Source organism: Parasteatoda tepidariorum, chromosome 5 (assembly GCF_043381705.1).
Source record: "Parasteatoda tepidariorum isolate YZ-2023 chromosome 5, CAS_Ptep_4.0, whole genome shotgun sequence".
Lineage (NCBI taxonomy): Eukaryota > Metazoa > Arthropoda > Arachnida > Araneae > Theridiidae > Parasteatoda > Parasteatoda tepidariorum.
This window is the reverse complement of record NC_092208.1, coordinates 47862954-47890792: the sequence shown is the minus strand read 5'-3', so window position 1 is coordinate 47890792 and position 27839 is coordinate 47862954. Positions and strand designations below refer to the sequence as shown.

At 29.3% G+C, this 27839-nt stretch overlaps 1 protein-coding gene across 2 annotated transcripts; it reads right to left on the bottom strand.

Moving 5' to 3' along the window:
- Positions 1-625: 625 nt before the first annotated feature.
- Positions 626-27831, bottom strand: LOC107446927 (uncharacterized). Of its 2 annotated transcripts, XM_016061710.3 has the most exons (9): positions 27251-27831; positions 22500-22764; positions 20836-20970; positions 18763-19068; positions 14976-15275; positions 13016-13142; positions 10305-10552; positions 9126-9218; positions 626-2544 (listed from the first exon to the last, which is right to left on the bottom strand). In XM_016061710.3, the coding sequence occupies exons 1-9, from the start codon at positions 27611-27613 to the stop codon at positions 2249-2251; spliced, it is 2133 nt and encodes a 710-aa protein (XP_015917196.1). In that variant the 5' UTR covers positions 27614-27831; the 3' UTR covers positions 626-2248. The 2 variants fall into 2 exon arrangements, with proteins under 2 accessions (XP_015917196.1, XP_071037515.1); XM_071181414.1 differs by lacking the exon at positions 18763-19068 and having other exon boundaries at positions 27251-27750.
- Between the last annotated feature and the right edge of the window lie 8 nt (positions 27832-27839).

The window sequence follows — 27839 nt, the reverse complement described above, 5'->3', positions numbered from 1 at the left end:
TAATTGAAATATGTCCTAAGTATACACTAAAACATATCTAGAATAGATTTTTGATTGATGAATAAAAAATATATTTTCCAAAAATTTCGAATAGAGCGGAGGCGTTAACTTGTGAAATAATTTGCTTAATTTGTAATTACTAAACTTAGATTCCAGGGGAGACGGGTCATTCCATTGTCTCATTCTACTTTTGAAATTTCATTTTAACTGCATACAGAATTGTTTAACATCCTAATAAATGTTCTGCAGAGCAGCAGTCAAAAAATAAATAAATAAATATATATTGCTTTGAATTTTTCAGAAAGTTTTGGACAAATTATATATTGTTATGTTTTCAATCTAGTCAGAGTCATAAGCATTATCTTACGTAAAACTAATTTTAATAAGGTTTTAACATGCATACATGTTAATTGTATTTTACATGCCTTGGTGTATTTTTTATGCCTATTTTCACTTTGGGAAAAACTTTTGCTCCAACCTCATATTACTCATTAGATCAATAAACAAACAACACTGAACTCTGCAAAAACCAAAACTGCAATTTCTTAAAAAAGGAAACTATACAACATTTTATGATAACGTATTACTTAATAAGGTGAAACATCTGACCGTGTAAAAACAATAGTAAAAGAAAAATCATTTATTACTAATATAATTAATACAATTGCAATGCAAAGTTAAAAAGTATAAAATAAACACTGACATTAAATAAAACACAATAATAAATGACTCGATAAAAGTTCATCATAATAAATTAACTAAGATTTCCCAAGTAATAATTTTATTAAAAAGTGTAAATAAAATCATAACAAGTAATATAAATAAACAAAATGACTAGAACAAAAAATATAGGTGTATAAAGAATATAAATCACATTTTCATCATGCTGATTGGCATCAACGTCTTTATGCATGATACATTATCAGAGTAAAATGTAACACTTATACTATTTTTTAACAATGAATACAAATAAGCAGTGTTTGCAAACAAGACTCTACAAAATTGGAAAAAAAAATTGCAAAACATTTCTAGCTCAAAATAAACATTTTATGAGCATGCAAAAAAAAAAAAGTGAACAACAAAATAAGAAAAACATTTAAATTTCAATGTAGACAACAATAATTTCACAGTTTTTATTTTTACATATGAAAAAGAGATGAATAGGAGTCACATTAAAAGGGAGCTAAACATTGTAAAGGAGCCATGTGCCAATAAGAAAATTGCACAGGAGGAAAAAAAGGCTGCAAGTTACTATACTCTGTTTAGCAAGAAGCGATAGTGGAAATATTCTAAAGTTTTGCGGTTTTTTGCAAAACATAGTCCATTTCTATAACTACCCCATTGAGTGCGCAATTCTTTTCCTTTTAACTTTAAGTCAGATAAGATCCAATTGTCATAACCCGGCACAAATCAGCCAAAAGTATTGCCAAGTGTCTGGTTTGTTTTTACTACCAGTTGTCGTTAAACAGAGTACAAAAGACACAACCTAAGCACTTAACTCCTTTACACTGCTCCTCAAATCAAAGGTATGCCTCAATTGTTATCGCTTACATCTTTTCCAATGTCATCTCCTCAAGCTCTAATTTAAACTTCAGTTTACGAAAATGTCTTACATAGTTAGAAATTTAACAATTTTAATAATTAAAAATTCTCAAATAAGTTAACATAATGAAGTATTTAAAATCTATTTGCGATAATAATTTATCTTTGGACCTCAAACTAATGGAAATATAATTTTCTTGGCATAAATGCAGATACTTGCGCATATTTACATAGAACAAAAACACTTAAGAGGACGCCATACCGCGGAAGAAAATTATCATTGCAAATTCTCTTTATCCTTCATTACTAATTTAAAATTTGGAAGAAAGAAAAAGTAAGTTCAGGCACGCCTACAATAAGTCATGAAGTTGCTGAAAAAAATAGTTCAAAATATTAAAATGCAAACAAATTATTGGAAGTGAACTTCACCATTGCGTTAATCTAAGTTATCTTCTCAAAATTTATTTTCATTTACATATTTCAAAATTTTCTCTTATTCTTATTCGTATTTGAAACTTCAAGGCTTACTCTAGGTTTGTCGGAACTCACTTTAAGTTTTAAATTAGTAGAAGGAAAAAGAGAATTTGCGAGGAAAATTTTCTTCTACAGTATGGCGTCCTCTTAAATGATTGAAAATCATATGAAATAAAATTAATTACTCATGTTAAAATCCCAAAAAGTTCTAATGTAACATCACAAATTTAAATTACAAATACATGCCATTCACAAGGTAATCTGCATCATGTGCTAAAGCTCGTCCTTTTTTTGACATCCTTTTGCGTATTGTTTTTACTCTGCAAACAAGGAAAACAAAGAGAAGGAATGTTATGGTTAAGCCCACAACTAAAGCAAGAATTGCACTGTTAGCTTCTTGACTATGTATTCTACTAGACTGATACAGCTCTGTCACAGACATTTTAAAATCCAAAACAGTCCGTTGCACAGATTTCGGTGGACTTGTTGGTTTGACAATAATCAAGGAATCTTTAGCAAGCTCCTTTCCTAAACATAAAATTTATATTTTACTAAGTCATAAAAAATTTAATTTGAACGAATACTAGAAATAAGATTTAATCACTTTTATTTAGTATCAATTTGATATTGCAAATGCTATTAATCTAACTTTAAAGCATTTTTTTAGTTTATTAAATGATTTGCTTGATTGAGAAAGCAAGAGAAAGGTACTTTACTCATTTGTGTTTCATTTTCCACTTTGTGTTATAAATTATTTTAAGCAGTTTTGTATTTAGATCAGACTATTGTCTCTTGTGCTGAAAAAGATTCAAAAGCAACATCTCCGATACAAAAATTCAAAAGATACCCCAAGCTGAACATTTTAGAGGAGAGACACCAGACAACGTATAGCATCCAGAGCGCAAAGCTAACAATCCATTCTCACAAAACCTTGTTCACAAGTAGAGTGCAAAAAAAAGAAAGAAAAGAGCACTTTGAATAACTTTTGATCTAATGATCGAATCTTTATTTCCATGCAAAATTTGAGCAAAATTGGTCAGATAACTCTCCAGAAATTTAATTTTAAAAAAGCCATTTTTAAAAAAATCTGATTATCAGAAACTATGTTACCCATTTTACTCAAATTTCATATCCTGCCATGTAAAATTACATTCTCTAACACAATGTAAAAAATTGTATATCCTCTAAAAAAATTTCAACTATTATTATATGTAAATATTAACATAATAATTATTTATAAAAAGTTATTTTTTGCACATAATTGTCTATGGATAATCAAATTTTATAATTTCATGAAATTTTTTTTTATTTCACTTAAAATTTTTTAGATCTGAAGTTTGATTTCCTAACTTAAAATATCGTATAATTTAAACTTAAAATATACACAAATTAATTATTTGAGGTCCCCCTCTCAAACCTTTATTTTATTTTATAACCGTCTTTGAACAGCCGACCCAATTTCATGGGTTTACGACTACTAATGTTCAACTCCGTTGCCGTTCTAAAATTAATTGCGATNGGTATTGATTTGTTGTGGGAACATGGAGGACTTTGAGACTCAACAGAATTAACGTGCATCAGTCACCATTTACTACACGGGGAGTCTTCGGCCGGCGAGGATCGAACCCACGACCTCTTGGATATGGGCCCAGCGCCCTACCGACCAGGCTATCCCGGCCCTCTCAAACCTTTAAGGATAATAGTGTCCTAGAATATGAAGAACCGATAACCGATATTTAGATCAGATTTAATTCAGGGATGTCTGATTTTTATTTTGCGCACAGTTCATGATGAATTTATACATGGGGCATTCCGTAACAACTTTGATGAGAAAATTTTTGCTGAACTTCTTGCTGCCGAAGCTTAAAAAAATTATATGTAAGAATAAACAGTGTTTCTAGTTGGATTCTCAAGCTGCTTTTCAGATTTCGACAAATAATAAAATTTCGTCCTCTTCTAACGTCATTTCTTGGTAACAGGCTAGTAGCGCTCTTATTGTAAATGGTATAAGAATTGCTAGCCATTTGACCACAAACATTGTCTCGAGTCTTGGTCGTGGGGGAGCAGATACACTAGCTAAATCAGCTCTGTGCTTGCCACAGCTACACTCTCCTCTTCCTATAAGAAATTATAAAGCTCTAATCAAGACGAAATTTAAAAAGTCAAGAAAACTTCATTGTAGTCACATAGCTGCTGGTAAAAGTTGGGAGTGTCTTCTACAAAATTAAAACAGAATTCTCCCTAATTTACCGAGCAGGAATGGAATAGCCTGCTTTAAAATTTTGATAGGTCATAACTACCCCCAGCAGCACCCTTTGGCAGAATTTTTTCAGGCATTCTGTGACAAAACTCTCTAGCCCTCATATCCTTCTGCAAATTAGTTTCAATAATAACAAAGATGTATGTTACAGATCTAAATTAACAAAAAATGCTGAGTTTACAAAAAAAAAAACATATCATTATTATCATTCAATATGTAATATTTTTTTTAAATTCGAATATTATGGGTGATATTATCGCATTTTGTTGGGGAGAAAACCGCGCCAATTCTTTCCAATATCGTAATTAACAAAAAACAAGTTGACGACGAAGTCACTCGAATTGAACTCTTCAAAAGGGGTTACTCAAGTTTGTGTTTCGTTTCAAGATTTGATTGTTGTAATAAATAAAATCGGATTTTAAAAACTATATAGAGGTCAAAAGCAATAATTGCCAAAAAATTATATAAGCGTTGCCGTAAAAAGTAAATACTAGAATGCATGATTCGAATTCCCCATATCATCTGAAATTTATCGGGATAATTAAAAACCACATGAAAATTAATAACTGCAGTAAATATAATCGAACCACTCTATGGATTTATGATGCTATCGGCGTAAATCGAACTCCACAGCAAGTGATTATTTAAATGCGCAATTCAAATTTTATGTATAAATTTCTGCAGAAATGAAAACCAAAATTTTTTCTGCAAGAACTCTGTAACGTTCTGCAACAATGTCACCGTGTCGCCACGATTCTGCCACAGGGCCGCAGCTTCTCAATAAAATTGACATCGCGGCCCCAGCTTCATGCCCTCTGTGTGGGGATGCCTTCATGAATAGACATCTCTTTGCGTGCTGATAATTGAAAGATATTGCCACTATAGAGTAATATTACTTTAATTATATACTTCTGTCTCTAGTTTTTTGTGCTTATATTAGACAGCAAGGTATGCCATGGCTGATTGGCTTAGGCTGGGCGAGGATAAAAAAATAAAACCTTGTTTTTGTTACAAAAGCCAAAGGACAATTTAGCTGAACTGACTTTATGAAATGAACAGGAAATAGAAAAAATTTGGAAGCTGAAATGGGGGAGCCTAAATGGAACACATTGAAGGTATTTGGACTACATAAAAGAAGGGTTGAAAAAAGATTCAAATTATAAATAAACCCTAAAATCAATGGGCATTGAAGTCCGTCTTTAGAAAGACTCAAGTTTTTAAAATTCCACAAAAGTATATGGGGTAAAAATATGCCAAAAATGTATACCAGTTCTGTTTAAAACTGTCAAAAACCTGTTTTCTTTAAAACTAAGCTAAACAAAACTTTCAAAACTTGTAACTACTAACAAACTCTAAGTCAAGAATTACTGCTATTTTGTCAAGTTAAAAACTTTTATTCAGTTGAAAAAGCACATTAAACAAAACTTAATTACAAACAAAATTACATGTTCAGTAGTCGGGGTCACAGTGCCGAAGCATACGACAGCAAGTGACTAATTTTGTCATTCTTCAGTAATGTAATAGTAATCAATCTTGACATTCTTCAGCAATGTAATATGCTAAGCAAAATGATACTTGGAAATGTTGAAAATTTTGTTTAGTATCCTAATATTTTACTTCAAATAGTATGTTTTGATATAATCATGTTGGAAAAATGCAAGAATCTGTTCTTAAATATTTCTTAACAACTTTTTTTTCTAATTTTATTCCCCAAAAATGAATTAATTTTAAATTATAAGCAGTCAAACTCAAATAAAAATACAGTTTTACCAAAACTATGGGTTTTTGACATAACAGTAAAAACCGTCATGTGTCAAAAACTTGCCAACCCTGATCAGAATATTATATATTTAGATTGAAAACATGCTAATTGTAATTTTTAAATAATAGTCTCTTTTTTAACATTTGAAACTAAACAATTCAATAATTAATATAGGTAATATTGCTTTAATCAGGATTTTTTAGTCACTTCAGAGTGAACCATCACCATACCTATTTTATAGCAATATTATATATATTACATACATATACACAGGGGTCAGTGCAGGGAAAATTTATTACCGTTTGGAGGTACCTTCATAAATTCAACTGTAGAAAAAACAGTAGTTTCACGAAATATTTCGAAAAAAACCAAGTTCTAAGATTCTCCCCTTCTTAAAATTTTGTTTTTGTAGCGCCATAAAAACCCCATAAAATCCCAGAGTTTATTTTAAAATGAAACAACGAGGTTTTCTCTCTATAAACTATACAGGAAGTCAAAATTTGAGCATCATGCTAAACATAATCTTTAACATTATTGTACATTTATTTTAACAGACCTTTATTTTTGTATGATTTTTTTTTCCTGTGAAAATTTTTTCTGTATGACCTATTCGAAAATGTTCTCATAATTAAAATAACTTTCAGTTCTATTATTGTTAAATGTAAGTAGAAAATTAACTATGGACAATGAGTTTTTTTTTTTTTACTTGGATTCAATTTCAAGCTCAAAATTTTACAAAAGCAAAATTATTTTTTAAATATTAGGGAAAAATATATAGAAATTTACCAGTCATAAATGATTTTTATTTGTAGCGAAAATTTTTGAAAATAATTTCTCATTTTACCATATTTTGGTGCTGATTTTTTAATGCAACTATTAATTTTCAAATTATGGCTAAATTTTCACAAAATAGGTATCTCTCAAAAAACCTAGATAGACCCCTAACACACGCACGCACGCACACACACATATCAGTTTATACAAAAAATTTTATAAACTGAATATGAAGCTGCAAATTACATAGAGCTCTGATCCCTGAATATAGGACAAACAGAAAAGACTTAAGAAAAACAGTTTAAAAGAAAAATAATAATTTTACAGCTTGAAAAATATTATTTTATAAAAAACATTAGTGAAAGCAGCAGTGATATGAAAAAAGCGAAAATTCAGTAGAGTAGCTTGATTTTTACGCAAGTAGTGATATAAATTACGGAAGAGTTAAGTAAAATAAAGTACTTATTAATAAAGAATTTACTTATTAAAAATACTTATTAATAAAGAATTTTTTTTTTCACAAAAATTGAAGAAATTAAAATAAACGATATAACTTATAAAAGAGAAAGGTAAAAAAGAGTGTTACATAAGTAACAATTTCATGAAATTTAATCAACTGCTATGGCATCACTTAAAGATATTTAAATCATTATTTTCATTTGAAATTATTTGTTATGTTTTAAAAAATATAAAAAAGGGAGAATAGCTGATCCGGTAAAAATTTTCCTCAGTGAAAAAAGTAATAAAGAAAAAGAAATTTATTAATGAAATTAAAAATTAATTCAAGAAGAAAAAGATACATTTTTCACAACTCACACAGTTATATAGGGAAAAGGTGCTTTTTAATAGTTAAAGCAAAATATATCAGTACAATAGTATGAAGAGCACAGGTTATGAAATATATTGTGAAGAGCACAGGTTATGAAAAATAGACATAAAGTGAAACACTCCAACGATAGCCATAGCAATGGGGCATGCGCTTGCCCAATATTTTGCCAAAATGCAAAATTTCCACAATTGATTGCAGAATTAAATAAAAATTTAATAGCTGAACAAAAATTATGATTATTACATCCACTATCCCAGTTACCACTTAGTTTGGATTATTCTAATGTGTTCATCAAAGATAAAAGAACCCTTTTAAAAAGAGAAAGAGACTTTAGATTATTGACTTACTAATGGCTTTCATTTAAAATTTGAATTTTAACACTCATAAGAAAAAAATGTTCTTTTAAAACACTGTTCTTTCTTTCATTTTTTAAAAAATTGTATTTCTCTTGAGGTAAGTGAAATATTTTAATCTTAAGATCACAAAAAAATTATTAAGAAATAATTATTACAGGAAAATTATTTAAATTGTATTAACTACATTAATGTCTACTAATGAAAAATTTTTTTCGAATGTGAACTGAAATAACTGTCTTTATTTCTCTTTCACATACTTTATTTAAACGATTCATATTTTTACATGTTTGGGAATTTTATGCATTTTGGTTTCAGTATAAATAATTGTGTACACATATTGACTTCAGTTTTAGTTGTTACTTTCATTTAAGTTAAGACATTTTTAGTAGTTCTTTTTTGTTAACAAAATTTGAAGTAAGATATAGTTCTGCTCAAAAAGTTAAATAAATATGCATTTAGATTAAATGTTTTAAATTATTGATTTTGCAAATGTGTCTTTAACGCTGTCATTTCTTTCGAATGAGTATTATAAATATAATAATTTAATGTGTATATTATCTTCATTAAATGAAAAAAAATTAGGATGTGATTAATATTTGCTTAATTATCTTGTTTCTGATTCATTATTTAATTCATCAATAAGAAATAAAAAATGTTCACTTTTTTTTTCAGACATTTATCATTGTAAAATAAAAATTTTATGGAAATCAAGAGGCAACCTATTAATATCAGCTTTAAAAAAAATAGAGAGAGAAAATTCTAAAAATAAATTCTTGTGCCGCCCCCAAAATTTTTCGTCACCTTACACCTATGACTCCAGTGCATTCATAAATTTTACTTTGGTGATATTCATACTATGTCAGAACACATTTTTATTGCCATAATATGAGATGAGAAAATGGTCAAATCATTTTTTGTATACTTAGCTTCTAATTCAATTTATAAAGTTTCAAAAAATATATTTTTTTTACAAAATTATTATTTCATCAATAAATTTTTTAAACTTGTCTATTATTATTGTTCCACCTTTATTATACTCTCTTTTGACTCTTTTTCAGCAATTTGATTAAGTTTCTGAAGTCTTTTTTGTTTCTTTTAATATTTTCAAAATAATAAATGAAAATTTACCTTTTTCACTTTCATGACTGTTTTTAGATTTCTCAGATTCGTGAGGCATAGATGATTCTCCCGAATGCTTGCTCTTATACTGATAAGAATGATCTAACAAAAATTTAAATGAAAAAATCAATATGCAAATAAATTTTAACATAGAAAATGCTAAAGTACTTAATTTTATTTAAATTGCACAATTTAATAAAAAAAATTTCTTTACCAATATGCATCTATTTAATCAGTGTGAGGACAATGATTAAAAGTAGTCTCTAATAGCATACTCAAATGATTAGTTTTTTAAAAATTTTTCTTTTAAATGAAAGGTGTGAGATGTAATAGTTAATAGTTTGGAGGGGGGTGTTAGTTGAAGGGGGGAAAACATACGATTGGTTAAAATTGGTGAGCTAATTCTTATTTCGGAGCAACTGTTTAAATTACTAACAGAATTGTTCTGCAACAAAAATTAGGTTGCTTAGTAATTTAATTTACAATTACTTCAGTCATATCAACTTTAAAAAGATTGATTTATTGTATTGATTGATTAAACACAACAGAAAAAAAAAGCACAACAGAACACTATTTGCTGTGTTTTATTCACATTTATGTAAATAATTTTTCACAATTGGACTGTCAAAAATTCTACATATAAAGAACTGTTAAAACTCAGTTTTAATTTATAAAATTAGGAGAATAATTTGTATGCTAAAATATATGAAACAAAAAAACAACAAAAGTTTAGTAGAAGTAGTACTATATTTACGCTGCATTAGAGCTGCGCAATGGCTATTGGCGATGGTCTGGGAAACCTCCCTGAGGATAATCCCAAGAAACAATTTTGCCCTGCTATAACAATTTTGATTCTTGCAAAGGGGCTCCACTGCTTTGGTAGCTAGTAGAACAGTTTAATGAGGACCAATACTGCCCACCCTTGGTCCTTTCACATGTTGTTCAAAGTGATCACCTTAACGCAGCCAGTGATGCTTGAATTCGCTGATCTACCGGGAATCGTGTTTTACGAGCAGTCCACTGTGGGACACAAAAAAAGAAGCATAAAATAAGCACTTTCTCTATTTAAGCTTTTAAAATAATGAGGGTGGATGAGGTTTTGTTTATATCATCAAAACAGCTGTATTCTGATAACGCTCTTTTATTACATATCTAACGTTGCTTTTGTCATATTAATCTTATACTAACCCATTTCCATTGGTATCTGATTAACTAAACTGGCTCTAATAAGATCATCACTATTGTAAACAGAATCTTCCATATTCCGAGTAGGGTAACTTTTAGGCTTCATCTCAGGGTAGAGTTGTTTTTGCAAAACATCGTCATATGTTAAATAAGGTTGCTGTCTTTCCAAAGCGACTCTATGTGGTTTGTAACCTTCATTCTCAGATGCCCTATTTTGCTGTGAAGTTTCCGGTGCAGGATCTGGAGGTTTGCTAAAAAATATATACAAAAATTAAAAAAGCAAATTAACATTTCATACTGTAAAAGGATTAAAACTAGTCCATTAAACATTTAATGAAAGTAAGAAATAGATAAATAGGGTGCCTACTAAAGCTCATAACAACTCTGAATGGTTAAATATATAGTAATAAAAGTGGTATCCATGTGCAGTTAACTTTATAGATAAGTAAAAACTAAAATGGATTTTTCTTTGTTCGATCACTACTTGATCGACTGTAATAGAAGTTTAGAACTTTCACCTTTTTTGTGAAACTAGTTTTTTCATACCCGCCAACATTGGAGAAATAAAATAACGGAGATTTTACTAGCAGTATTTCTTAGGCTACGAGCCAAGTTTTGATACATAATGCATAATGTAAGTCAAAAAAAAAAAAATAGTATTTATAATAAAATTAATAAAAAAGTATAATAAAAAATATATAAAATATACTAGTATAATAAAGAAGTATTTTTGCCATTAGCAGGTATTTAATCAGCAAAAAAAAATTTTTTTAAAAAATTTCTTCAACAAATATGGAGAAATTTGAGAATATACAGGTAAGCAGGAGATAGTCATAAAATACAGGAGACTTGGCAGGTATGTTTTTTGGTGACATGACGGTGACGTCATGAAGTACGGGTGTTCAGCCAGTCTTCCTAATTTGCTGTTGGTAGATCACATGTGGGACATACAGAGCCGGATTATACCTTTCGTAGGCCCTAAGCATAGCCGTTTTTGGGCCCTCCCCTCCTCCCCCCCTTTTCAAAATATAAGCTAAAATTTTCTTCCTTTTTTTTTTTAAACATTTTTATTAATATGGATTTTAATTTACAAATTTGTTTATCGAACTTTTGGCGTAGTTTGGAATTCGACAGCATAATACAAGATTTCGTTGAATCCAAAAATCGCAAAAAAGTAATATACAGTACAGAACCCGTTATCCGGAAATCAGAAAACCGGAAAACCAAAAAACCGGAACGAAATACGACAAATTTTCCCGCTATTTTTAAAATTTTTTTTTCCTCATAAGATTTTAGGATTTTTCGTTCTTTTTTTAAAGATTTTTACCTTACCATCATTTTGGTAATAATCATTAGTGTATTACTTCATCGTTTTTTCTTCTTTTTAAAATTATTTCCAATTTTTTTTTGTTGGGTTTAACAATAAAAAAACGGCTTTTTGCAGCGATTCAGAAAACCGGAAAAATCAGTTATCCGGAATATCGATGGTCCCGATCGTTCCGGATAATCGGTTCCCTACTGTATTAGATCATAAGATTCTGCAAAATAATTTAATACCGAAAAATATTATATTTTTATTTGTATCTTCATAATTTTGTGCAAAATACACTTGTTGTTTTTAAAGCTAAATTATTTTTGTCAACAAATTTTTTTCTCCCAAGTTTTTCGTAGGCCCTAGGCACGTGCCTAGTGTGCCTATAGGTTAATCCGGCCCTGGGGTCATAATATCATTCCTTATCTGTAGCACAAGAGTACTAAAGCCTGAGTTAAAGATTGTTATATTATATTCTTTCTTTTCTTTGTCTTACTGATATTCTGTTTGTCAGAATATAATGTTTATATTTTTTTAAGTTTAATACGTTTTAAAACAAATTACTTTTGAATAGACACTTTATGCCTACCTTAATTTAAGTTAGTATAACAGGGAAAAGCAATGTATATTTAGCTGAAATAGGCTATTCGGCTGTCAAAACTGGCCATGTGCAACAAATTAAAACTGCTTACAGCACCAACTTATGGAAAACCGCAGCATTAGTGTATTTGTCTTGAAAATTTTACAAAGTAAAGAGAAAAAGTGAAATAAAAAGTTGCAGAATGCATTAACTGCATTTGTTAGTTTAGAATTTTCTACATTAGGAAGGAATGAAATAAGGAAAAGAAAAAAAATCTAGATATCACAATACACCTTTATTTTTCAAACTTTTCTTCAGTTTTAGTAACCTGCTTTTTTATTTCCTTTCTATTTCTTCATCATAATTAGAAAATTTAGAAAAGACAAATCCACATTTTAGTTTTTTTTTTTAGCTTAGCATTATTTATTAAAGTAATGCTGACAAATAGTTTATTAATGCTAAATTAACGATGTTCTAAATCTCTACTAGACCATTTTTAGAATTATAGCAGCTGTTGTCGAAAGTTAAGCAGTGCTTATGGTCTTTAGTATCCTGTATAACTTTAAAAAATAATTTTCACTCATATAAGTGTAGTGAATGAGAATTATTTGATCAACTATGATTTTGCTCATCCTAGTTTTAAGTACGGGAAAAAAAAGTACTGAAGAAAACTACGGAAGCCTTAATGGAACGGGTGAAAAATATGTAGTAAAACAAAATTAGCGTTTTATCACAAAGAACTTAGTAGAAATACTCGGTTTTAAAAATAATGATGTTAAGAAAATTAAAAAAACTATATAAGATCAAATCTAAAATACTTACTGCATTATATGATGTTTAATTTCGGGATATTGATCAGCAGTTCTTGCCAACTGTTGAGCATATATGCTATCTTTATCAGGATAGTTGCTTTGTTTATTCAGGTTATGAATTGCTGGTTGAGGATATTCTAATAAAAAAAAGATTTAATCTTATTTTAGGTTTCCAAAATATTATAAAATAATAGCAATATCTTAACTGTAAATTATTTTAAACTCGCCTTAAACTCAATTATTTATATATTATGTATCAATTATATTAACATAACATAATTTTGGAAAAAAATATTTTAAAAACATTACCAAACATATATGTAACCAATAATTTTGCGTGTTATTATATTACGCATACTTACTTAAACAGATCATCAGTGAGCTTTTTATTTTGGATATAGTTGAAAATATGTGTTGAAGAAAATGGACACAACTTGAAATTCTTATTTCAGTAAATAGACATAGCTCAAAATGTACATTTAAAAAAATGAACACAGTTCAAGGTGCATGGTTAGAAAATAGGCATAGATCATAAATCTTAGTACAGGATTGCCACAAGTCGATTTGATTTACAATAAAGATAATAAATTTACCTCAATACTCATAAGAATTTTGTCTTTTGAATACCACTTTATAATTTCAAGATCTAAATAAGAAGAATATTTATACAGATATATTACCTTAAAAAATGAAGTAGTCAAAAATTTATCAATATATGAACATTTACTTAATTTTGAGTCATCATTTTTAAAATTTATAAGACCTATTTGAAATATATAATAGGATTTTTTTTCTCCCTCAGCAAAGATTTAGAAAAATCCGTGTAACAGAAATTTCATATCTTAGAGATGCTTACATTTTATGATAGCGATCCTTTGTGCCTCAGAAAATTAAATATTAAAATAAAAAAAAAACACTTATTTGCTCTTAATTTATAACTTAATATGAGATAGTCAGAAAAATTATATTTGTAACACAATCAGATATTCCGACGGTATCAGGAGATATCAGATAACTGAAGACTGGAGCTTTGCTCTGTAATGATTACACTTAATACTTAAAAAAGTTAATGAGATTACTGGTTTATTCGTTAATTTTTTAAAAATTTACACTCAAAAAGAGCATTTTGCGCCGTACACATTTTTTTTATACAAGCATTTTGAGCCATGTCAAAAATAAAAACATCACTTACAAAATGCTGCACATCAACTTTCTAAAATTAATACTTTAAAATATTTATTTATAGAATAAATATTTTTTTATATTCACCATTGGTGCATATTGATTTAGTCATAAATGCAGAGAAAACTAAATACATGTTATTTTCAAGAAACAGAGTCCCAGAACCCTATCTTGAAATAGATTCTTAGAGATTTGAAAAAGAAAGGAGTTCCACCTACTTAGGATCAATTATTACTATTGATAACAGAGTGTCTCCTGAAATAAAAAAACTGGCACTATCTGGCTAATAGGGCTGTCTATGAACTGAGAAGATTTATTAAATCTATGTTTCTTTCAAGAAAAACAAAATTCTTAATTTACAAAACTCTTGCCAGGCTAGTCTTGACATATACTTTTGAAGCTTGGATAATGACAAAACGGAAGGATCATTGCCTTTTAGACCCACTGGAACAAGAAAGCGGGGAAGGCTGCGGTTGAGATGGGCTGATTTAGTAAAGTCTGATTTTCTTTTAATTAGTGAAAAGAATTGAAGATTAAAGATAAATCGGAAATTGGTATGGAGAAATCTTCCAAGGACGGCATTGGCCCACATTGGGCTGTCTGGCCAACTATGAAGATGTATATTGATTTTCCACTGTAAAATAATAATAATAATAAAATATTTAGAACATGCAACAAAGACACTAAGTGAATGCTAACATTCTCCAGATTTGACTTTTATGTGACAATTTTCATGGTTTTAGAAATCAAAGAGAAAATTCCCTTTATCATTATGAACTAGTACGTACCATCAACAGGAAAAGAAGTATCTTGGTTTGACCAATAAGGAATATCTTCTTGTCTGTAGTTGTTATAACCTTTAACAGTGTCATAATCAGGTGAGAGTTGATTAGATGCATACTGATCATCGATTCGCTGGTAATTATTCCCTTCATAAGGAGCATATTGTTGATCCATTGCAGCTGAGTGAGAAGGATATTGATCATAATCATTCGACCATCGATTTAGACTTTGAACATGAGGATCGTTCGCTGCTACAAACTGACTATGCTTGTGAACAAATGGTGATCCAAGTCCATCAGAATCTCCTAATTAAAAAAATTGGGACAGTCAATAATTGTTCCAATTGGAATATTACATAAATATGCTTGTGAAATTGAAGTATTTTGTTGAGAATGACGAAATTTTTTTTTTGTAAGTGTAAAATCCATCAATTATCTAAAATTTTTTTCCCAGTAGCATTATTTTATGATCAAATTTCAAAATTTTATAATTCTTACACAAATACTTCTTTAAACCAAAGTCAACTTAGACAATTTTTTTTCACACTTAATTTTTCTTTCTCTTCTTTTTTATAATCAATAATGTGTTCTGTGATATCCAATTTTCCCTAAGTGCAACTGGAATGATAAAATGAACTGTGCATGAGCAGTTGACTCAGTCAGTCAGTGATGTTTTAGTTTTGAAGTTAGTAAGGTTTGGAGATCTTTTTCTAAAGGGTTGTTGAAGAAAATGAATTCCTTTTTCATTTGTTATATTTTAAATAAATTATTTTTGTTTATAAGCAAGTCAAGCTTGTATTTATGATTGAAATACATTACAGCCTTATGATTCGCTGTCAAAGTATTCAAACTTTTCTTTTTTATATTCATCGAGTATTATATAAACAGGAATAACCAAATATGATTGCAATTTAAGAAAACTGGAAAGTGACAGAAATGTACAGTTTGTTGCATTTTGCTTAAGAAAACAGTTAATTCATTTTTAGCAGATCCCCATATTAGTACCTTATCGATTGATGAAACTGCAAAATGAAAAACAAAAAACTATAAACAATGTTTCCTTTTGATTGTCAGACCATTCAAAAAGAAATATTTATATGGGTCACCCATCAATTTTGTCTTTAGGAAAAAAAAAAAAAANAAAAAAAAAAAAAAAAAAAAAAAAAAAAAAAAAAAAAAAAAAAAAAAAAAGGAGAACCTTTTTTGTCGTTTAGTGAAATACCATTAGCACTAATTCAAAAATATTGCATCTCATATAGGAACTTTTAGTAGAACCATAGTTTATTGATAGAAATAGAAGATTAAGATGAACACTTCGATTATCCAAAAGAAATTTGGTTGAAATTACTTCCAATAATCCAGATTCTACTACACAAGGTATTAACATCAATATATTATCCTTATTTTTTTATGTTCCAGGAAATTATAAAGAGTTAATATTTCTTATATAATTTTTTTTTTAAAATGTATATAATTTATTTTTTTAATTTAAAATTTATGATTTTGAAGCTAAAAAAGGTAACAGGCTATAGTTAAATGTACATTCTTTGATACTTATAACTGCCTAAGAAATATTGCAATTAGTTACATAAAATGTATTCATTTTCCCACCTTAATACCCTAAAATTTTTTTTTTCTTTTGTAATATTTATCATAATTTCAATGTTTTTTTAAATACTTTTTTCCCTGATCAGAAGTATATGTTATAGTTTTCAGTTAGACATTTTAGAAAAAAAGAAAAAAAACAAAACACAGGTAGTTTCAAATAACATACTAAAAATAGCTTAAATAAACATCAAAAGTATAGTTACTATATCTTCGTTAATATATTTTGACGACATTACATGAGCAATTTATTTGTAAGACTTGTTAGCTATTATCTTAAAAAAACATGGAAAACATAACAAATTACATTACTAAATATGATAAGAAGGATTTTCATTTAGAAGCCAAATATTAAGCAAAGATAAATTAAAACAAGAATATGAGTGAATGTAAATACGAAAATTATAAGCACAAGATGCATGTCAAAACATTTTGAAGACATTACAAGAATAACCTGTTAACAGTTCCCAAGCAACATTTTTACCTTGTTCTCAGTTAAGTTCAAAATAGGCACAATATAAATCTTTTAAGAACATGCACTAAGGCAGGGATGGGGAAACTACGGCCCGCGGGCCAACTGTGGCCCGCCGGAAGATTTTATCCGGCCCGCGAACAGAATTTTAACTAGCTGATCAGTGGCGAATATATCTACTTTGTTTAAAGCTATTTTTGTTCCTTCTTTTTTAACAAAGTACTGATGACCTTTCCACTTTCTCTATTTTTGTTCTACAAAACATAAATTAATTAAAATAGTTAGCACAAACAGCTTTAACTGGTAAAATGTTGAAAGCAAAAGTTCTTTATAGAATAGCTGTAGATTAGCTCCAACTAGTATTTGTCTTTCTCGAGGAGCAGACATATGGAATCTAATATAGGTGAATTGTACTTCACATGAGGCTGACTACGCGTTTTAAGTTCCAACGAACGGATTTTTCTGTCGGCTCGAGCTCTAACATAATTTACTGCGTATGGAAAGGTTGCACACATACAACGTCATTGTAAATAACGGTGAAATTATTAAATGTATAAAATGGCTACTGCCTTTTTGAGTTATTTGTAAACATTTTTTATCCCAAAATGGCAACTAAAAATCGCAAAGTTGGTGTAGAGTGACATGCACTCGATGATGAATTGACTTTATTTTATTTCAGAAGTTTTTACTCGGCCCTCCAAACTTTTTTTTCTAGATTTTTGGCCCACGACCAAAAAAGTTTGCCCATCCCTGCACTAAGGGATCAATAATGGGACGAATAGATTTTTTTTAATATTGGTCCTAGAATACATAGGGCCTATATTGGCTGTATAAAGAATATAAAATACCTTGTGAATGTGATAATTCTATATAAGGCTGATATTGGTTGTTAAGTGGCTGTTAAATATTGGGTGAACCAAACAATTCTATACAGAGCCAATATCGGAAAAATAATGGCCCTTTGAACCCTTATTGAGCCAAGATATGTGAATATTGGTCCAATGAGGTCCAAAATTATTTTGCTGTAAGGGTTGCCTTGACTAAATATGGGAAATATGACAATAAACGATATTAAAAAATATTATAGTGATAATTTATTTCAAAAATTGGAATATTAAACAAGAATATGTTCATAAAACTATCAAAAAATTTAAATATTAAAAGTATACGCTCGATATGTAAGTCAAAATGTTTTGAAAACATTACAAAAATAACCAAAAAGCCTGTTAGCAGAATTTACAGAGAAAATCTGCAAAACTATCTTCATAAATGAAATTTACTTGCGATAGTCAGGCAGAAATCATTATTGTAAAAATTCAGCTTAATCTAACAAGCATGTAGCGAATTAGCAGTAAGGTGCTTAAAAATTACACATAAAAAATTTATGGTGTTTAATTTGAATTAAGTTGAATTTTGCACAATGGTACTAAAAAAATATAATGAATCCCCATACATTTAAGTCTGTAATCAAGTAACAGAAAAAAAAACTTCACTTTTCTTTGTGATCTCTCAATTCAGCTTTTTAATTTTTTTTGGAAAAAAGTTAAGAGATGCTTTAAAAACATAAGAACACACATAAGAAGGCGTACCCCCACTAAAGTGTTCCCGTACCCCTGGGGGTACGCGTACCACACTTTGGGAAACACTGCTCTAATCTATTATTAAAAAAAAAGAGAAATGGTTCAAATATAATAATAAAAAATTTAATATAAAAACCATTTGTCCTGTCTTCAGTGCGATGATAATAATCTTTTCTGGTAGCTTGATTTGAGGGAGGTTTATTGGGCCAGATATTTTTAGTTTCTAGAGCATGTCTGGAATTTTCTCTGTCATCTGGTGACTTTGAGTTCGAATGTACAGGAGGCATACGATTGATGTCAGGATTTTTTCGAATCCCAGAAGCTTGCGTGATTTTTGTTCTAAGATTTGAATTTGGATCCCTGTTTTGAGGCAAAGGGGGTTTCAACTCAAGCTGTCTGTTTGCAGGCGGTTTTTCTTTAATTTGTGGAGCAACTTTGTTTTCTGTAAGAAAGGAAATAGAAATATGCAACTGAGATAAACAGCAAGAGCAGCATTCCATCACGAAAAGTTTAAACATTATGAGTTATTATTTCCATTAAGAAAAACTAGATGTAAGTAAGTTTCAATGCACATTAAGAGATACGCATCAAATACATAATTAATTTGAAAAACACATGATTTGCAAATGTTAATTTAGTTCTAAAATGGAAAATTGACAAAAAGGTGCAGATAATTTTTCTCATGCATAATTAAAAAAAAAAAAAGAAAAAAACAATTCGAAAAGCATATTTCTTAAATTTTTTTTTTCTTTTTGTCAAATTTCAAATAAAAATAGATATTATCCATGGAAATTTATGCAGTATGGATTTTTTATCTTTAAGAATTTTAATGTTGCACTCAAGGCAGCATGAGGCCTCTCTAATCAGTTTTTATTTTTTACTGTATTAATGCATAGACTTTAAAAACATTACACAAATAAAAATAAATAGAGATAATCTTTAATTTAAACCAAATAGAAATAAAACAAAATAATTAGTTTGTCTAAGCAACCAATCAATAAGGCTGTTAAAAATATTGTAAATCACTGTTTGGCTTTTTTGTACAAGTCTTCTTTTCGGGTAACCTATATAATTTTAGTTCGAACATCTTTAAATGTCATTGAAATAACTATGAACAGTTTTACTCGTAGTAACACTAAAACTTGATAAAACTTAAGCTACAAAACAAACATAAATAAAGACTGCAATGTTACATTTTACTCAATTTATTTTTTGTGCAAATATATGTTGTGGTAAAATTACTTTACTTTCAAACAATTCTTCCAAAACTAGTTTTCAAGCAGACTTTTGAAGAATTAAAGAGTTTAAAAAGTTAATATATTGCTGTTATATTGAATCTCCATTTTGAAGTAACAAACATGGGTACCACTCAAAAAAATTTCAAGACTGAATTTATTTTTTGAATACCAAATAACACATTATAGCTTTGTTTACCAGAATTACAGAAATTTATGGCTTACTTTCCACAATAATGGCATGTATATTAAATCAATGATTTGACTAAAAAATTATTATTATTATTTTTTTTACATTTTATTAATTTATTTTTTGCAGCTAACAATATAAAAATAACAGCTAACTTTGTAAATCTTTTTACATCAATCAATGAATAATAAAACACTAATTTTTTCATGAAGCTATTCATATATCTTATTTTTTTGCTGCATTATTAATTATTTCTTGTCCTATCTCAAAATTTTTTTTTTTACAAAAATAACCTTAACTTTGGCCAGCATTTCAATCCCATTCTATCCCAAAACTAAAACTAATTTAGATACAACAATAGTACATATTTTGTTTAAGCAAGCTGAAGTTCAATCAATCCCATTTTTCAATTGCTGTGCAACATCATAACTTGATTATTTTGAAATTTATGAGGAATAACAATTTTCATTAAAATGTAATATTTTATTTTTAACAGAAAATACTTTCTTGAAAGTTTTTATAAAAAAAGGACATTTTAATTTAAAGAACAAATTGAAAATAAACATTTGATGAAATTTAGTCTCATGATTTTTCTCAAGACTGATTTCAGTCCCCAGGACTGAAGAGTGGCACCCATGTACAAAACATTTTAAATCGAAAACTTCCATAGTTTATGAATTGATTACATAACAATAAATTATATTAAAATTAGATAAATTTAGATCTAAAATAAAATTTAACACCAAAATTAAACTATCTGTAAAGAATAAATTAAAAAGAAAACCTTTTTCATGACATTTCAATTCAATACTTTCATCACTGCCATCAGGGCACTGTGGTATTCCATCACAGACATTGTAAATGGCAATACATTCACTGCTGTTCAGGCATTTAAATTGATAATGATGACACAAATTTGCTGTAATATATAATATTTTAGGTGAGATTATCAACTGTAAAATATAAAATTTTTATGCAAATACATTATTTTGAGAAACTTTCTATTTAATTTACTTTCTTAAACAACTTGGTGATAATTTGTAACTTAAACAATTCTTTTTATTTCAGACTAGCAGAATTAGTTCAGATTAGCAGAAATTATAGATAAAACAATGACAGAAAGCAAGGGATAAAAGAATAATTATGACTATTAAACCCACACTATTAGAGAAAAAAAATTTCTTTCTAAAATTTAAATGCACAAATTACTATAAAATCGTACAACAAATGTCTTGTATAGCAATTACTTGGATTTATTTTGCTGCAACATATTATTTAAAGACAAATTATTTGCTTTTAATATTAAATCAAGATATTCAATTTTACACAACTGTCTAATTTTTGACACAATGAAGTGACGCTTAAGTTTTATTATTACCTATAATAATTTCAAGTTATTAAGTTTTCTTATTACAAAATTAGAAATTTTTTCTTCCTTTTTTCACTTGATAGAGAAATTATTACTACATTATAAAGCTTGAACAAATGGCAAAACGAGAGATTTAGTACAAAATTACAATGTAATATATTTGTAATAATACACAGTTTTAATTAACAATTTAAAAATATGTTTAATATTGAATCATTTAGATATGAGATATTAATCAATCAATATATGTTTTGGTAATGTATTCAAAGTTGAAACTGTATTTAACGACTATTGAAAATACATTATTTAAATGCATCAACCTTTCATAATCCAATAATTTTCTCAACACTAATGCGCAAATAAGAATTAATAACTTCTTTTGAAATATGAAGATGACTTTAATTTTGTCTATTTTCTAACAGCAATAAATTCATGCTAAAAAATTCCAGAGCCACACAAAAAGCTGTTAATTTTCATTATTGATTTTAATAACGACAATTGTTATTGATTCACTTCAATTTAAAAAAACAATTAGTATAGTTGTTCAAGTTTGTTCTGAAAACAGTGAAATACGTAGTTTGAATCATATAATTGTACATTGTTTGTATTATATAAATTAAGAATTCTAGATATTTAAATTTTTAATCCTTTCAAGACTGTTTCCAATAAAAAGACAAATTACAACTTTAATAGATCAAATAAAGTGAAAATAACAATATTCTGCAAAAAAGAAATAAAACATTAACTATTTGGGCAATTAGGAGGATTGAACATGCGTCCCACTGGGGGGTTTTAGAACGAAATATATGCCACATCAGTGGACGTATATGTCCTGGTGGTCTTGAAAGGATAAATAGCCTTTTAAATAAATTTTTAAGAAGCCTCTCTTTAATCTAGACAATAATTTTGTTTGGTTTTTCTTCCTAGTCTAAGCTCCAGGACAACTGCCTACTGCTTCTCTAAATTTTGTTGGCATTAAGTCAACTAATTTATGATATTTCTTCGAAATATAAAACAGGACAAAGAAATTTCCCTTGTCAGAAAAAAAAAGCATTTTCTGTACAAATATGCATATTTACCTGGATTTGGTGCCATTTTTAAATTTTGAGGTGCTACAGATGATAATAACACGCTTTTTGGAGCAGCAGTTGTTGATGAACTAATCTCCTCACTGCGTAATTTAGCTAATTCCTGCTCGTGTTTCACTTGATTTCCCCATTGACTCAAGTCATAAGAATGCTGGGTAATTTTTAAAACAGAGCTGATGAAGAAAGAATGGGAAGTAAATTTGCATAGTGATTCTGAAGGGCCGCCACAGTTGAACATATAACAACTTTGGGCATCCTGAAAAACACTTGCATTAATTTAAGAATCAAAATATTAGATGGTAACAAGGTAATAAACAACATTAACAACAAGGTAATATCAGACATTAACATGAGGGGAAATAGTTTTAATAAATCTGTAGAAGTGTTGGCTTTTGCTGATGACATAGACATTATTGCTAGAACACCCATAGCACTAAGACAGGCTTTTATTTCTTTACAGAAAGCGGCTCTCAAGATGGGCTTGAGAATAAACGAGAGCAAAACTAAATATTTGCTCTGTACTTAAACTTCAATAACACCCATTTAGAATTTGAAGAATATAAATTTGAGGTTGCTGACAATTTCGTTTACTTGGGTTCTGTAACCAACTACAGGAACAATACCACAATGGAAATACAGGGTGAGCCAGTCAAACCTGCATTTTTGAAATGACAGTAAAAAATAAACGGATGGATATTTAAAAATTTTATTGTTACTATCTTAATCTACATTAAAAAGCATTTAAGAAACAACACTCTCTGTTTAAAAATAACTCCAGTAAGATGGTGTCCTTCCCGATCGAGACATTCTTGCAGGCGATTTCTGAAATTGCCCATCACATCACGGAGCATACGCTGAGGATCAATTATTTCACCAATTGCTTCAAAGTTTTTCACCCACAGTTTGATTGAATTAACAGACGGCACTGGCCTATTTCGATTAATTTGAAAATTCGTCCTGAAACGACGCTGAGCGGTTGCATAACTACCACTTCGGTAAAACGCTTTCACAGCGAAAAAACGTTGTTGTTTAGACCACTGCTCCATGCCGAATGAAATGCTTAGTTGTGGGGGACACAATGGTAACCTTGATAACTCTCTCCGCCCACTTTCACGGCTCTCCTGCCCTTTTCAAAAGTGCAGGTTTGATTGGCTCACCCTGTACAAAGAAGAATTACTATAGCCAATAACTGTTTTAATGGAATTCGAAAATACATAAAATCTAATGTAATTCATAGAAAAACAAAAGTTTTATTATATAAATCTCTTATAAGATCAATTTCAACATATGCTTGTGAAACCTGGACCATATCTCGAACGGATGAGGGTATGTTGAGTACCTTTGAGGGAAAGGTCTTGAAAAGTATTTTTGGAGGAATTAAAAAAAAATGGTGTGTGGCTCAGAAGATCAAATCTAGAGCTTTATCACTCATATAATGAACCTGCCATTATTACCTTTATTAAACGACAAAGATTAAAGTGGGCAGGATATGCTATCAGAACGGACGAAGACCGTACCACAAAAGAGTTTCCAATGCCAGACCAGTCGGCATACGAAAAAGAAGCAGGCAGAATTTGTCATAGAGAGATGGGCTGGAGAAAGCCCTTTTGGTCTTAAAAACTAAAAATTGGAAAACACTGGCAATAAAAAGGTTGGCCTGTTAAAAAACTTCTTGAGAAGGCCAAGGCCCACCCTGGGCGGTCGAGTCATTGACGATGATGATGAACAAGGTAATAATAATCATAGAAATAATTTTAATAGTCATTTCCTACTTATTTTAACATTGTCAGAGACAGGACTATGGCCGACAAAGATGTTCACACCGTTAAAGCGGGGGAAAATTATCCATGGTTAAAACTGGATAAAACCGTCAATAGACAATTCCAGTCAAGTTTGAAAAAAAAATCTTAATGCATTCAGAATCTCTTGAAACTACCAGAAAACATTTTATTGTATTCCTAAAAGTGCTATTTATTAAGTTATTTCTAAGCAAAAAACGCTTAAAAATGAAACGCTTTCATTTTCACCTGAAACGAGGAGTAACAAGATTATTCACGAACTGATGTCACATGTGCCCACCTGCCATTCATTTTTACAATCACTGTGCCAATATATTCTTGTTTTTGTTTGAATTTTCGCAAAAAGAGTCCAATTATTTTAGATGGCAAATTACTAAGTGAGAACCGTAGATATAGAGGGAATAGAGTCTTATTGTAGTCCCTGGTGGAAACAAAGATGTATAATAAATTGTGCCCTAATATAGCTTAATGAAAATGTGGGTTTAATATAACATATTTCTATAATATTGTTAAATTTTAATGGTAACAACTAATAATAGTTGTTAACAATAGAAATTAATAGTTGACCAAATTTTCAAGTCCTGAATATTTAAGATTTTTTATTTCAGTAAAAAAGGTGTTTGAATTAGTTACGCATGTCTTGTATTTCTTATTAAAATGATGCTCTATAAATACAAAAAAATTTGTTCTTTCATTTTTTTAAACCATATTAATGTTAACTTTAAAGTATATTTAAAATTCATTTCAAAGATTTAATTTCATGTTAATGATGGAAATGTTGAACCAATTTTTATATAGAATAGTTTTAAATTTTAAAATGAAGGAAAGCTGAACCTATTGGTATTTTTTATTAATTTTTTCTAGCGTGAATTCAAAGCGGGGAATTTTCTTTTTAAAGGAGAATTTTTAAAGTTAAACGAAAAAAATTAATATATTCCTGTACATTTTATGAACTTTATTTTAATTGCATTATTATGCAAAAGTTGGGGGCGACAGAAGCTTGCTTCATCGATCAATCCACAAAGATTTTTGCTTGATAGAAAAGTGCATGTCACAGGGTGGCATTTTTGAGTTTCCCTCTCGGGAGGAACATCGTCGAAATCAGATGTGCATTTCTATTATATCTAATCATTCATTGCCCCGTTAAATTTTACCTACTTGTGACTATTCATAATTTATATTATGCTTAAATTATATAAGTCTTAATTTTTCAATAATTGTCATGTGCATAAACCTTTTACTAATTTGTTAAAACTTAGCAACCAAGAAACTTTTTTTTATCAATTAATAAACATTAACTGTAATAATGTTACTTATTATTTTAGCCTGAATTAACTTTGCTAATTAATTTTATAGCATTAACCCTTTTTTTTTTAGGTTAAACATTTTAGTATTTTATTAAGTAGCTAAAATCAATCTTATCCTTTTCCTCATATGTTGTATCTTAAGTTTAAAACTATACCATCGTGATGTTAATTCTAAATAATAGATATAACTATAAAAGTTTTAGTGTATTGAATCAAAAATTAATTTATTAAAACCATTTTTTATATTAAAAATTCTTAGTTTAAAACCAGCTAACCATTGTCATCATGACTGAGAATCTTCTAAAGTGCATGCATGTGGAAGTATAAGCAGGGGTCTGTCCAGACATTTTGTGAAAGGTCCGTTTTTCGTGAAATTGTGAAAAAATTACTCACATTCTCTCAATCAGGGTTCGCTTTTGTGAATGTGTGCAAATAGGGTCCGTTATTGCAAAAAGAAATTTTTTTCAAAGAGTTTTTTAATTGTATAGGCATACAAGATTATGCTCAACACTGTAAAATTGTAATTAAAAAAATAAAATTTCAAAAAATAAACAACAATTGCTCCTTCTAAATTAGAGATGCAACATACAAATATTTGGTATTTAGCCTATACTGCTGAACGCAGAATACTAATTTCGGATGAATAATGGAAGAATCGTCTGCCGAAGACAAAACTTAATTCGTTTACATCCGTCTTTCTTGTTTTCTGCCCTGGAAAGGGTTTATTCGATTAACAAAATAATTATGAAGATAAACAAATTTGTGAAGGGTTCGTTTTTAAGATAAAATATTTTGTGAAGGGTCCGTTTTTAAGTTAAAATATTTTGTGAAGGGTCCGTTTTTATGAAAAGATATTTTGTGAAGGGTCCGTTAACGGACCCAAATTTCTTCTAAACAGACCCCTGATAAGTATAAAGGAATATACCCCCCCAAAAAGTCAACCAAAATTAGGTGGCATTTTTACAATGACCAATAAAAAGATACAGCGCTGAATGGCAAGGTTCTCATACTGTGATCTATGCCAATCTAATCTCTAAGTCTTGGCAACTTTTGAGAAGTGGCTCACAGGAAACTAAAAAAAAAAAAAACATCCCAGAAGAGAGCCAACTCGAAGGGCCGTTTCTGACAAAGTGCTACAGATTTGCTGTGACATGATCAGTCGTAGAATAACTGGCAGCTTCCGGGAAATGGCTTACGAGAAACTGAAAAACAAAAACCATAATAGAATGCAACAGACTTAGAATATAACTCATAGTGGCCCCTACATGTCAAGACTCTAAAGGCTTTAAAAAAAAAAAAAATTGCAACTTTTAAACCCATTTCGCCCCTTGATGATTGTAGTTGAAGTGGCAGATCACAATATGGAAATATTCCCCTCCGAGCAATGAAACTAAATCGGTCGCGTGCTTCAAGACAACCCTTTAATCGCTTCAGGACTGTGATCTTCTGATGCTCCAAGATTCTAGCGACCCAGGATTACAGGAACGGTACTTTCGTACTCCTACATATAAACTCGGAGCCTGCAGGCACGGAAAAGTTTCCTTCACGTTCCTCCAGTCCTGAAGGGATTTCAAATTCTAAAGCACAGTCAAAATTCGTCCATTGAAAAATCATTTAAGAGTGAAAAAAAAAATACCTTTTCCTCGTATACAGCTAAATTGCAATTGGGCGTTTCCAAACACCAAGTCAAACAATCGTGATTTGATGGAAGAACAGTTTCATTTATATACCTGGCACCTAAAACTCTGGATTCGCTGGTACGAATAATAGTATTTGGAGAAATATGAAATCGTGATTCTACATCAGAATCTAATTGTCGATTAAAACGAGGTACATTGTCTGTAGTACTTGAATATCCAACTGCATTAGTATTTGTTGCTGATTGATATTTTATATTTGCGATTGAACCAGGTTCATTATTCGCACTTTCATTACCAGCCTCAACAGAACATAAAACAAGTATTAAAATAAAGAAAAAAGGTAAAATATGATGTCGCATAACGCAATAAATTTATTCAGTCAATAAGGAGAAATATAATTATTGTAAGATAGTACACTTGAAAATAAATAATTATGTTTTGTTAAAACCAATGGACTCCGTTACTCTTCATGGAGAAGTTCCATACCGCCTATTTCTGTTTGGATGAGAGTTTCTTTTTAATAAATAAAGGCGAGTATTGTTCTTTTTCCAGAAACTTCTTAATTAAAGAAATAGCAGGTTAAAG